We start from the raw sequence: 14529 nt of genomic DNA, 5'->3' as shown, positions 1-14529 counted from the left end.
AGGTAGATTTGTACATGAGGTAAATGTATGATAGATAGATGGATAAATAAATGTATACGAGATGGATAAATATTGACAAAATAGGTTGGAGGCAGCATTGATATAATGTAGACATTCTGTACTGGATGTATGAACATATACTAATATAGATAGATTACAATTTCTGATTTCGTAAAAGGCGGACAAAAATGGTTATACAAAGTGAAAACATTTCTGCAGTGATTGTTTACTTGTCTCTCGCCTGTACAAGGGTGCTCGTGTACGAAAATTGGTCATATTAGAAACTGACTTGAAATGGGACTCCACTGACAAGGATTTAATCAGCTGCTCTGCGTCTTAACGGGTAGAGCTTGAAGCCTGATTGGATTCTATTTTTTTTCCCTTCATCGGTATTCACTGGCCAAAAGGCCATCAGTATTGAACACCCAGGAATGGACGTCGGATGTTTTTAGTTTTTTATTTGTGGAAGTTGAGTGGCCTTGACAGAAGAAACATTGAATTTAAGATGTGGCCTAAGTTTTCCCTCAAATACACGTATGAAGGGTGTGGTAGTTTCATAAATGTATTTATGCAATGTCTTAAGTTTTGCATGTTCTGTTTCAATAACCAAGTGACATCTGATTTCGTCAGTCTCTAGATGTCAGTCTTGTCATCCCTGTCTCTATATATTCATGACTCTCAGTTATGAGCTTCATTATTCATATTTGTTTCCTTTTTATACGGTATTCACGCGCTGGACAGTTGATTATATTTACCATCTTCATTTTGATGGCCTCCGTCTGTATGGATGTGAATGTGTTTAAGTACAAGCACTGGAGTGTGTGTTGGTCTGAGATAATCGAGTTTATTCATACAGTGTATATGCTTTTGAGTGTGTATAGGCTATGTACATGTATTAGTGTTTATTTACCTCAGTAATGGCGCATCTGGACAGCACGAGAAGGATTTTTCATAAGTAAAGCCGCATTTTGAACTTAATGTATCATATTTTGCATTAACATTTGTACTTACAGTCAGTCACCGTACATCCTCCTCTCGTACGTGTTTCTTACTATACTTCTTGTTATGGCTTCTGCTTCCTCTTTGTCTTCATCTTTCGAAGAATTGTTTACTGTCGACCGAACCGCGCTCATATCTTGAAGGTTTTGATTAGGTCATCCCATAGTGTACCCTTTTCCACGGTAGTCTAGTTAACGGTGTGATTATTATTTGTGTATTACAGGGAGAGAGTTTTTCGCTCGTGTCGCCCCGCCTCTTAATCTTGTATGCATATGCACTGAACCTTTACTCCACTGGTTTGTATGTATACGTAGACAGATCTCAGCATAAGGCTGGTACCCATTTATTGACTAGCCTCGAGCGAGGTTGAACACCTAGGTTGGGTGTGGGCCGACTGCCGCGCCAAGGATTTGAACACACACGAGTCCGACCCCGGGCTGGCCCATGGTGAGGATGGTGTGGTGTGTTGATCTAGTGTAACTATGTAGGCTAACCATTACATTACAGAGGTGTGTGTGTATTTATGTGTGTGTGTGTGTGTGTGTGTGTGCTTGTACATACAAGTTCAAGCATTTTCGGTATTTTGTATGTCCGGTCTAAGGGGATTACTGGAAATTCTTCGTATCAGAATCAGCGAACATTGTTTGAAATTTAATCTAAACTTGAACAGCTGTAAACATGAAATGTTGTAATTTACATAATCACATAGCAATCGGTTACACTGGATTCCAATACTTTGGATTTCTTGGCTATCAACTGGTGACTGACCATTAAACCAAGACCATTACACATACATTCTTTTCGCAAATACAAACAAAACTGCTTTTTCCACAGGAATTGACCTCATACTAGTATATGTATGTCCCTCATAGGAAAATATAATTGATATAATATAATTTTATCAAAAATTACAAGAATATTTTCATAGTTTATGCCGTAACTGGAGCTTGATTGTCAAATATTTATTACGATGGCTGCATGGATAGTCTGTGAAATCGTAGAATAAAATACAGTTGTCTGAGTGGCTACCGAGGGTCAGAAAAATTGTTAGGATCAGACGGGTTTGTTTTGTCCTCAGTTGGGTAAGATAAGGGTTATGATATAGATTTTATGAAACACTTACATTACATCCGATGATAAAATAGCCAATATCTAGATTATAATGCTGGGGATTCTTTGTATATTTAATTGTTTTTATTCCTTTATCGGTTATAAACACTCCCTGGAAGAAACAAATAAGCAGTATTTCAACCCGGATTATTAAGAAGCTTAGCCTTAAGAATTGCTTATGCGTGCCAAAAGCTACCGTTCTTGCGCTAAAATTCACTAATATATAACAACAGTAAGTTCATTTACTGATTACTTATGTTGACAGGAATACATAATAGTCATGAATTATGTGTGTATAACCTTGTCATCCGTCAAACGTTGAGAGTGACATGACATCAGTTCCAGTTGAGGCCTTCCACGTCAATATTTGTTGTGATGTCTTCTAGACGATAATTTTAGAAGATTACTTGTGTTGCAGCATGTTACAACCTCTGATCATATGAGCAGTGTCTTATGTAAGTGTAGCTGTCTAATATTTGGCTGTACAGATACCCGTCAGTGGCAAGTGGAATAGTGTTGTGTTGTTAGGTGACATCATATGGTGAGCGTTGTGGTTCCGATCACTGATTATGCATCAGAATGGGCACAGGAGGCTTTCTGTTGATATGTATTAAGTGTTTACGCTATCAGTTATGTGTTGCTGATATATGGCAGGAAATGTCAGAAGATATTAAGACTATTAAGACTTTTGAAAGTTTGTATGAAAAAAAATAATTTACTGAAGATAGTCATGTGTTCATTTGCTGTTTAATGTTTCACGACTTTTAATTCATGGTAAGTATTCTTTTTATTTGTGCAACTTTGCTTAGAAGAAAATGTTTTTTACAATTTAGATTAATTTATAACTTAAATGAAGTGAGGAATCTCTCATAAGGAAAGAGTTTACATGCAGCACTACATTGCCTTAAGGCCTCCAACTTTTTAAGTGTTAGAATTGTTAAAAAAGAGACATGAACGATTTTAATTATTAAGATTAAGTTCAAGAAGGAAGGTGATGTATAGCATAACTCATTAAACTTGAGAGAAGGATGCAATGAAGAGGGCGAAGGAGTGAAGAAGAGCAACATTATAAGGTTGAAGAGAACAAAATGAAATAATTTAATTTTGCTCAGAGCACCACGAAAATATACATGGTTTTGGGAGAAATCATTGGAGTCCTTTGACATGATGTGGTGATTTAGACCGGCTGTACATAATTTTTGTAGTTTTTAAATTCTATAATAATGTGTCGAAAATGGGGAAGAAAACATAGGGTATAAAAATCAATATAAGATTGGAAAAATCTTGGAAACAACTGAATGAATGATTTACCTTAAGCTTCAGCTTCATAATTAAGATAAACGAATGTGATTCTCATCTTGTCCATGAAACCGTATTGTCAGATGCTTTTATCACTGTAAACTTATTCTGTACTTGAATACAGGGCTATGAGGATTAAGAAAGATTATGAGGGGAGTTAATGTAAAAGTAGCTGAAACAAGTTGGAAAGTCAACAGAACCAATGAAAACTTCAAATAACATTACTATAAGTGGAGATTAACCTTAGATTTTGTTATAGACATAATACACTAATGTGATTCTTGCGTCAATTATGAGGCCTCATTTGTATGTACGTACGTTGGGAGCATGCCATTGTAAGTATGCGTGTTGTGAGCATGTTTGTCAATATAGTTCGTATTTGTATCTACACAGATTAAAACAGTAGCAAAGGAGTGCTTGCAGAGAATATAACACTCATGTTTTTCAAATTACATTAGCAGTCAGGTAAATAGTGGCTGTTAGGGGAAGTTAGGTGAGGCTCTTATGGTTTGGTTTGTGTTGATTCTTAGATATTTTAGTGAATTTTACTATTTCTAAACCATCATTTTTCTTGAACTTCATTGCCCTCCCTGTTATAATCTTGTTTTCTCTTTAAGACTATGAGATAATGCTATGATTAATGCAACACTGATCTAAGTAACATCATCCAAATATAGGATCCTATTGATATATAATACTTCCAGGTTTGTAAGCTATTTCTGTGGTTACCTAAAGTGAGTTTACCAAAATTATTAAGAATTCAAGCAAGAAAAACCTTACCTAATTGTACATAGCATATAGATATAAAGATGATGAGCCTTACTTAGAAAAACCTCTTTTTAAGTGACATTCATATCTATACATAATTCTAAATTTTATTTGTTGAAATCACTCACACTGGTAATTTCCTCAATTTATGATTTAGCAATTAATTTGTAATTGAACCAAGATGTTACAATATTTTGTAATCTCAAATTTTTTATGAATGTCTATCTATATCTCTGATGCCTGTCCCCTTCTGGAACTCCCTCAAGGAGTTGGTCATGGCAGTAGAGTCACCATAACCAGTGAACTCCAGTGCTGCTTCTTAGCCTTTATGCCTCATCCTTAACAGGCCATTGGCAGAGAACAAGCCTTAACTCAGTGTTTGTAGAGGATCTTACCTAATGTTCCTACTGACCTGCTGGCTACATCTACCTAATGCCCCTGCCTAATGCTCCTATGTAAATGTTCCTACCTGCTACTATCTATTGTTCCAACCATTTTGCCAAAAGGCAGGGCTAGCACATAGTGCTCACCAAAGGAAAATCTAGAGTCACAAAGAATGAGCTCTGTGGGTTAAGTGTTTTCAAGTGTTATGCATGACAAGGAAATGTTGTATATTTGTGGACAGAATGCCAGTAGTCCACATGTGGGTGAGGCAGAAAGAAAAACAGGAACCTGTGTAAGAGGAGTGCAAATTGACAATTACTGAAGTGCTGGCTCACTATGCAGCCATCACTAACCCTCCTGATACCCAGATGGATAGTACTGGTAATATACCTCCAATCATGACTTATACATTTAAGGTCAATGATGGGCAAATGTGTCACATGAAGCTAAATATGTAAAAGCAGTTAAGTATGATTTCTTGTCGTGAAAACCAGCGTAGCGGTAAATATGTGACAACTTTTTGTTGTTATCCTAGTCACATACAGTAGACAATACCAGTACATGAGACTCAGATATGAACTGATATGATGTCAATAACATGCATCATACCCAAAGTATGAACCTAAATGGTGTATTGGTCAGCATTATAGGTTGTACCTCTCAAATCTGGCACTCTGTGGTCTGGAAATTCCCATGGTCTGGCATGTTTTGAATCTGCCACCATTAGTGTGTGGGTCTGCCACTAGGGTGGCACTGTTATCAGTGCCAAGGTGTCAAAATCTGTTTACACTGCAGCCGAGATAGTTAACTTCTGTTAATTTCGTATAGCCCCAGAACAACTGGATAATGCTGACGAATCTGCCCTGTATTGGCATTGTATACCATTAAATACCCTTGCCCAAGATATTGAGGAGTCTACATCTGGGGGTAAGGATTCCAGAGGTAGGGTAACAATTCTTGGCTGCAGCATTTCTGTAGGAACACATAAAGCCAAGCTGATGGTAATTGGTAAGAGTGTTCACCTGAGGGCCTTTGAAGGGGTCAATTTCTGTTTTTTGGCATTTTCTGTGGTCTGGTAATGGCCCATTCCCAAAGTTCCTGGATTAAAGAGGTACATCCTATACTGATGATGAGTCAGCACAGGCCTACACGTGTTCAGATCCTGGGTGCAGCATTTAGTCCAAACCCAGTTGGTGTATACATTTTCCCCTTGGGGATGGGCAAAGATTGTGTTCCTGGCTTAAGTTACTCATGTTAGAGTAACAACATGGTACCCCTATACAGTACAAAGTTAAAAAGCAGGGCTGCTGAGTGTAAAACAACCTTTGTAACACAAATTGTAATCATTACTCATATTTTAAGTATGCTCTGCAAAGATTGAATTCAGTGGAGGGAATTGAAGTGTGTTTACAATTCTTGCAACATGTATTAGTTATTTGGTTGGATCTAGGTACTTTTTATCAAGGCGGTTTATCTCTCTATCTATCTATCTATACCTCTGATGCCTGTTCCCTCCAGGAACTTCCATCAAGTGGTGACCATGGCAAAAGAGTCTCCACTTGTCCCTGCCTTTACATGCCTCCCTCACATACATCATTCCACACATTCTTCCACTACTTCTCTCCCTCCAGTATCCCTCCACCCTATTTGCCTATGTCATAGGTTCTCTTCCACTCACACCAACCCTTTTAATAATACTATCATACACTCTCCTTGTAAACTCCCAGTCTTGCATTCTTTCCACATAACCAAACCACCTTCAAGGACTATGCTGTCCCTTAATCCTCTCTTCACTTCATACTAACACCTCTACCCTTCATTATTCTATTAAGGGATGCTACGACTCCTCTTCTACCCTGTACTGTTCTCTCTCTTATCTCTTCGTGCATGTCACAGCACTTACCCAGTACAGCTCCTTGATACTGGCATTACACTGTGGATTCATTGTGATGCATAGTGGGGGACAGTAACAGATAAGAAAACAGCTGATATTGGGGTAATAATGAAAATTTCAAAATGTTAGGAGAATTTAAGGTTTGTCCTCATAGGCCTTCTAGTTTTCCTAATCTTCATAGCCCTCCCCACTATCATGATGTTTGATATCCACATGACAATGAAATATCATTGTAATAACTCCCTGAGACTTGATTTTTGTTTAACAGTAAATACATTCATTCCACAGGACTCAGTTTCTATTATTGATAAGATGGCAGCTGTTGATTATGCTTTGATTTATATCTCAAACCTGTAACCATAACAAAAGTGGGGAAGGCTTTGGAGTCAGACATAATGATCAAAGAACCATAAGGCAAAACTTGACTCAGTTAACTTAACCTTTATTAACTTTGATGGCTAATCTTAAAGGAAGCATATTGTACTTTTTGTAGTGATGAGGTCATATCAGTTTCCTCTTCCTTGTTGTAATATGTATCCAGTTACTCCTGTGCAATAGATTGTTTCCAGAGTTTGTGGTTGGTTGTTAAAAAAAAGTAAAAGTTCCCTGGTAAAAGTGTATTACATAATTTTGTTCCTCTAGCCCAAATTTCATATCTTTGTTTTCCAAGCAATCTATGATCTGCTCTGGAAACAGTTCACCCTTTGAATGTATCTTTATAATGTTTTAGGTGTGGTATGATAACCACTTAGGAACAGCTTTGACTGTCAATGTTGTTCATCCATCTTTTGTGTGTCTGTCTGTCTCCATTGTCCATCTTTTGTCAGGTGATCACCCTTTAACCTGCAACCAGTGTTGGGTCAGACCTGAATAAGTTTAACCTTTACACTGCACAGTTTTTCAGAAATTACTCTCCTCCAGTGTGAAAAGAACAAAGAATTGCTTTTTCCTTACAGCCTGTATCTGTACTGAATATTATTGAAAAGCATACCCAAAGAAAACAGTATACTTTCTTCTTAGTTGGTGTGGGAGGGTGTTGAGTAGACAGGGGATGGCCTAGATTGGTGGCATCGCTACTCCATATCTGCTTACAATAAGTAATGTATATGATTAACATTGTCCAGGTGTGATTTCATTCAACTCAAACACTCCAAATCACACAACCCACTTTTTTGGGGGAGAGGGGACATAATTTCACACTTTTCATGTATTTATCATGTACATATGTTTTGTACAAACAGTATACATGGTTTTCATATATTGTTTATATAATAAACATGGGGAGAATGAGTGAGGAAAGATTGATAAAGAGAATATATGTGTCAGAGGTGGAGGGAACAAGAAGTGTGAGACCAAATTGAAGGTGGAAAGATGGAGTGAAAAAGGTTTTGAGTGATCGGGGCCAGAACATGCAGGAGGGTGAAAGGCGTGCAAGGAATAGAGTGAATTGGAACTATGTGGTATACTGGGGTCGACATGCTGTCAATGGATTGAACCAGGGCATGTGAAGCATCTGGGGTAAACCATAGAAAGTTTTGTGGGGCCTGGATGTGGAAAGGGAGCTGTGGTTCCGTCCATTATGCATGACAGCTAGAGACTGAGTGTGAATGAATGTGGCCTTTGTTTTCTTTTCCTAGTGCTACCTTGCGTGCATGCGGGGGGAGGGGGTTGTCATTTCATGTGTGGCGGGGTGGCGACAGGAATGAATAAAGGCAGACAGTATGAATTATGTACATGTGTATATATGTATATGTCTGTGTGTGTATGTATATGTATATGTTGAGATGTATAGGTATGTATATGTGCATGTGTGGATGTGTATGTATATACATGTGCATATGGGTGGGTTGGGCTATTCTTTTGTCTGTTTCCTTGGGCTACCTCGCTGACACAGGAGACAGCGACAAAGTGGATGTGCTGGAAATGAGATGTTTGAGGACAATATGTGGTGTGAGGTGGTTTGATCGAGTAAGTAATGTGAGGGTAAGAGAGATGTGTGGAAATAAGAAGAGCATGGTTAAGAGAGCAGAAGAGGGTGTTTTGAAATGGTTTGGGCACATGGAGAGAATGAGTGAGGAAAGATTGACCAAGAGGATATATGTGTCGGAGGTTGAGGGAACGAGAAGTAGGAGACCAAATTGGAGGTGGAAAGTTGGAGTGAAAAAGATTTTGAGTGATTGGGGCCTGAACATGCAGGAGGGTGATCTGGAGAGGCATATGATAGAGTTGATAGAGATGCTCTGTGGAAGGTATTAAGAATATATGGTGTGGGAGGAAAGTTGTTAGAAGCAGTGAAAATTTTTATCGAGGATGTAAGGCATGTGTACGTGTAGGAAGAGAGGAAAGTGATTGGTTCTCAGTGAATGTAGGTTTGCGGCAGGGGTGTGTGATGTCTCCATGGTTGTTTAATTTGTTTATGGATGGGTTGTTAGGGAGGTAAATGCAAGAGTTTTGGAAAGAGGGCAAGTATGAAGTCTGTTGGGGATGAGAGAGCTTGGGAAGTGAGTCAGTTGTTGTTCGCTGATGATACAGCGCTGGTGGCTGATTCATGTGAGAAACTGCAGAAGCTGGTGACTGAGTTTGGAAAAGTGTGTGGAAGAAGAAAGTTAAGAGTAAATGTGAATAAGAGCAAGTTATTAGGTACAGTAGGTTGAGGGTCAAGTCAATTGGGAGGTGAGTTTGAATGTAGAAAAACTGGAGGAAGTGAAGTGTTTTAGATATCTGGGAGTGGATCTGGCAGCGGATGGAACCATGGAAGCGGAAGTGGATCATAGGGTGGGGGAGGGGGCGAAAATCCTGGGGGCCTTGAAGAATGTGTGGAAGTCGAGAACATTATCTCGGAAAGCAAAAATGGGTATGTTTGAAGGAATAGTGGTTCCAACAATGTTGTATTGGGTTGAGAGAGCAGAAGAGGGTGTTTTGAAGTGGTTTGGGCACATGGAGAGGATGAGTGAGGAAAGATTGACCAAGAGGATATATGTGTCGGAGGTGGAGGGAACAAGGAGAAGAGGAGACCAAATTGGAGGTGGAAAGATGGAGTGAAAAAGATTTTTGTGTGATCGGGCCTGAACATGCAGGAGGGTGAAAGGAGGGCAAGGAATAGAGTGAATTGGAGCGATGTGGTATACCGGGGTTGACGTGCTGTCAGTGGATTGAATCAAGGCATGTGAAGCGTCTGGGGTAAACCATGGAAAGCTGTGTAGGTATGTATATTTGCGTGTGTGGACGTATGTATATACATGTGTATGGGGGGGTTGGGCCATTTCTTTCGTCTGTTTCCTTGCGCTACCTCGCAAACGGGGGAGACAGCGACAAAGTATAATAAAAAAAAAATTAATAATATAGATATGTAATATAATTTACATAAATGTCATTTACTTAGAATTCTTTTCACATGAATAAATACAGAAAATGATCTTTTCATATGAAATGCAGATCCTAATGTGAGAGGTCATTTCTTTTATTCTGAAAATGAATGCAATATTGCTCATGTAAATCTTGCACAATGCCTAGATGATGTGTGTGCACTCTCTCTGATAATCTGTGGGTGACTGAGATGTGTAATATTTTTTCACTTGTGTGGTGGGTTGTGAGTGATGTCTATGGATATGTAGAGGAATCAAGCATCAGCTGGGTATTCAGATGGGGGCAGGAACCATTAAATCCTCCTCTTTGGGGTACCAGAGCAGCTCTCATTTATTCCTTGTATTAGGTCCAGAGCAGTGTAAGGGTTAAATCAAGTTACTCATGAAAGTTTATACATCTAAAGAAATGAACAGCATGAGGCCCATAACTTTAGTTTGGATTTTCCAATGACTTCTGATGTGATTTTATAGTGTAGAATATTTTTCAGTGTGTGTTACTTCATGATGATAAGGGTGTATTCAGTTGAACTCTTAAAGTTGTATACTTTTGACCCACCTCATTTTAATGGGAATGGAGTTAAGTATGATAGATACAAGTTAGGTGAATGCAGTATACTGTATGTATGAAAATGATTTACATGTCTGTGATTACTATATTACATGGATCTTGTTTATATGGCCCTTCTTTCTAGTTTTGTTTTCAAGTCAGTGATGGAAAAAATTTTCTTTTAAATTCATAGCTTTTTGTGTTTTTCTGAAAATGAAAATTTTATTTTTCCAAGTTGTAAAAAATACCATAGATATAACTTCATATTGACAATGAGCCATACTTGTTGGAATATAGGGAGAACTCAGCTTTGATAGTAGTTTACTTTGAAAAATTATTGTAACATTTCTTTATTTGCCAATGCAGAATGGATTGTCAGTCCTTGTCATTTGATTGAGTTTTCCCTTATTTCCACAGGTATGGAGCAGAATCGAGACTCTATGCGACTGAGCTCTGTGCGCAGGATAGACCCCCATGTGTTACAGATTGTGGACTCTGCCAATCGCACGGCATTATACTCATATGAACAGGGTGGAGAGTCATGGGCGAAGATAGATGTAGAGGGCACTTTGATGGTCTACTCTCGGGCAGCCCCACCACATCACATGGTCACCATCATTAACAGACTGAACAAATCCAACTTCATAGAACCTCTCTCATTCTCTTGTGATATACAGGTCAAGCCTCCATACCTCCTCTTCAAGAATGCTAAAGGTTTTATTTTTGGGATATGGTTCTCAGATGCAGATGATGTACAGCGCATAGCATCTGCCATTCGAGATCATATGAAAAGTGAACCTCCACCTGCACTTCAACCTGCACCTAATATAATGGCTGACCCAGCCATTGCTGTTGCTGGTGCACCTGGTGGTGACATAATGAGCATGCTCTCTCGTGCTCACGGGGAATTTGAGAGCAAACGACAAGAACCACGCAGTATCGTTAACACTGCTACAAGTGCTAGTAATGACCTGGTTAAGCCATCACCTCTTAGAGTCCAAGCTGGGGAGCAAAATACAGTAGCAGATTTTTTTGCCAAAGTTTCAGGAGCACAGGCTGGTGGGGGAATAGGAGGCTTACATTCTCCTTCAGGTTCAGGGCCTCCAGTTTCTACTGCTAATTCCTCCTCAGCCACTAATCCTGTATTGCAGAAATTATTTCAGGGTGTAGCTGCTGTGGGTGGCCAAGCCATGGTTCAGCTTCCTGCTGGGGCCCCAGTACAAGGTCAGCAAGGAGTCACTAATCCTATTCCCATTCCTAATTCATCATCACAAAATCATCCATCTACATTATCATCAAGTGTTCCAGGGGGGGCTCCCATATCCTTGCAAGAGTTAGAAGGGCGCTTCAAAGATAATTTGAGAATGTCAGGTCAGGTAAAAGAGGAGGAGTCATCCCAACTTAATCAGCAGCAAAAACAGCATCAATCATTTTCTCAGCAGCTACCGCACTCTGAGCCATCCTTACTTTCACCACAGGTGTTTACAAGTTCACGTACCTCTGAACCCACTCTTAGTGGTACCCCTCCTATTGACTCTCCAGGTCCCCGCACTTTCCCAGGGCTGCTTACACCAGGCACAACAACAGCCATGGACATGAGACCGCTTAATGGGTCTCAAGAATCCCTGCATGATGGAATACCTGGTGGTTCATCGCAAGTGACTCCATTGACGCAGGAACAGTTGGTTCAGGCATTTACCTTGCTCCTTAAGAAAGACGATTTTGTTCGACAGTTGCACGAGGCTTATGTTCAGGCTTTAAATCAGTCTCTTAAAGGTTGTTTGTAGGTAAACAACTACCTAATATTAGGAAATTCATGTCATTTGGTTTTCCATGTTGTGCTTTTGCATTCTCATGTAACAGTGCTCATTATAGTGTGCATTCATGATGACTGAAATACAGTTAAATGGTGGTTATTTGTCTCATCAGTTATGAAACTAAATAAAACATATTTTTTAGCAAAGGTTTTACAAAGTATATACAGAATTGTGTGTGGAAGGAGATATTAGCTTTTTCATATGCAGTGTGACATGTCTGTGAATGTTGTTTTGTGTTGTGTCTGCAGTAATGGAGAGGTAGATGATGTTATTGAAAGAGTTGCTATATATCTTGAAACATTCTTTACAAAAATCATATAATTTGTTCTACCTTGTCAGTCATTCTTGGCACAAACGTTTTTGGAAGAATATTAAACGATAGCTAGACTTACAGTATATTCAATTTAGCCGTGCTTGTGTCTTTCTGATGAAAATGAGTTCTGCAAGATGTTTTCAGTGTGTATTAAAACTGTTACTCAGTGATAGTGTAGAACCCATCAATGAAATATATGGGAATGAACTCTTAAATTGCCCTCTTAGTGTCCTTGACTGTATTTGGTCTGTTAGAGGGTTTAATGTAGGGATTTTCCTAATAAACTTTTAATTAAGGAAAGCATTCACTATTTTAATTAGTAATGCGGCAGATTTTAAGAATTCAGTCCTCTTTACTTTTTGTAGCAGATATCAAGGCTTATTTTTTGTAGAAATGTATTGAGTTTGCTATGATATACATGAAGCTCTTTTATTTGAAAACTTAGGAATTGTACCTGATTCATGGTATTCTTGAAAAAGGCATAAAATACTTGCTTTTATTTAGCTGTAAAAAGCAGTTATTGTGTAAGGTTTTTTAGATTGCAGTATGCAATAATTCTGACTACAGAAGTTATTTGCATTTTTAATTCCAAAGAATATATTTTCCACTGTATTGTGTGTACTGCTGAGGAATGAGATCTTTGAATGCAATGACATGATGGAGTACGTTCTGTAGTAAAACAAGTAATTCGTTTGCATATCTGAGAACAGGGATTATGTTGATATCTCTCTAGGAACAGACATTATGGTTATGCACATTGCTTTTGTTACATGTATCTTATCCAATATTATTTCGATGGTATAATTGAGTTGCATTTTTGCATAAACTGTTACAGATAGGACCCCTGTCTCCATATATAATGAATTTTCATGTGTGTGACATACAGTTACATTTGAGGTATTGTTAAAGGTGAACCAAAAGTGATACCTGTACTTGAGATATTGGTAAAGGTGAACCAAAATTTCCTTTTTATTTTCAGATGAAGCAAATTTATTTTCATATCAGAGACATCATAATTATAACTTTAATTATCAAAATTTACTGTAGAATATCACCTACTCACAGGGTATCAAGTTCTTACCATGATTGTGGAGGAAGAAAAATGAGAAAGAATGATTTACAATTAAATTTGTGTCTTTATGCAAAAGTTTTATTTGTGTGCTGCATCCTAGCTTTATTGTAGCAGAGTTCATGAGGATAGGACCAGCATTAGGGAATTCTTTGTTAGGTTTTTGGATTTTATGGAAGCAGTGGATATGTATTGTAAAAGATATATATTTTAATGGATATTGATACCTACATTTCAAAGCACATACTGTAGAGCCTTCGTATATTTCATCTGTATCTCACAATGAGCATGCTGAATGTAAGAGAATGATGACTAGGCCAAGGATTGCTACTGCTGGTCCCATCATTACATGGGTTCCAGGCTGCTTACCATCTGAGACATTGATAAAATCTGATTAGACAGTTAATCTATAATGTACAAGAAAACTGCAGATTATCAGAAATAAACATAAACAATATAGTTCTTGTCTTTTCCCTTAGAAAATGGAAAAAAATTAGAGAGGTGTGAGTTAATGGGAGTGCATGTATATAGTAGATATAATGCAGTGGCATGTAATAGAAACCACCACTAGTACATTAAATTTCCCTTTTGTAGATAAGCATAAAAATTAGGAATTAATTTTGATGAATACTTATTTTGTGTTTTGTTTTTTTGTTTGCTGTGTCCAGTGTTAAGGAGGTGGTGCCAGGAACTAAGAGTAGCAGGATTTTCTATGATGAACGTTATCAGTCATGCATAATGCACCTAATCTAGAACCCACATCCCAACCATTCCAAGGTTTCTCCTAACCCCTTTACAAGCCCTGGTTCAATAAATTGACAGCATGTTTCCCCCTTTATCACATTGCTCTACTTCATCCTATTCCATACATGTTTTTTGTCCTGATTTCAGGTACCAGTGACTTAAAACCAGTTACCCCTTTGATCTTCCTCTTGGTCTCTCTCCTTACCTTTTTCATATGTCC

At 38.3% G+C, this 14529-nt stretch overlaps 2 protein-coding genes across 3 annotated transcripts in view; both read left to right on the top strand.

Annotated features, from left to right (window-relative positions):
* Positions 1–2253: 2253 nt before the first annotated feature.
* The window catches only part of AlaRS-m (alanine--tRNA ligase, mitochondrial), a 58962-nt gene continuing 46686 nt past the window's right edge, over positions 2254–14529 (top strand). The window contains exon 1 of the mRNA XM_071676411.1: positions 2254–2341. The gene's annotated coding sequence lies outside the window, so the exon portion shown is untranslated. The remainder of the gene's footprint in view (positions 2342–14529) is intronic.
* DCP1 (decapping protein 1) lies at positions 2384–14022 on the top strand. 2 transcript variants are annotated; one of them, XM_071676421.1, is made up of 2 exons: positions 2384–2564; positions 10784–14022. In XM_071676421.1, exons 1-2 carry the CDS (start codon positions 2549–2551, stop codon positions 12151–12153), a joined length of 1386 nt encoding a protein of 461 aa, XP_071532522.1. In that variant the 5' UTR covers positions 2384–2548; the 3' UTR covers positions 12154–14022. The 2 variants fall into 2 exon arrangements, with proteins under 2 accessions (XP_071532522.1, XP_071532523.1); XM_071676422.1 differs by lacking the exon at positions 2384–2564 and adding an exon at positions 2735–2883.

Source organism: Panulirus ornatus, chromosome 23 (assembly GCF_036320965.1).
Source record: "Panulirus ornatus isolate Po-2019 chromosome 23, ASM3632096v1, whole genome shotgun sequence".
In the NCBI taxonomy this organism is placed as follows: Eukaryota; Metazoa; Arthropoda; class Malacostraca; order Decapoda; family Palinuridae; genus Panulirus; species Panulirus ornatus.
Note: the sequence above shows the minus strand (reverse complement) of the source record. Positions and strands in the feature narration are given on the sequence as shown.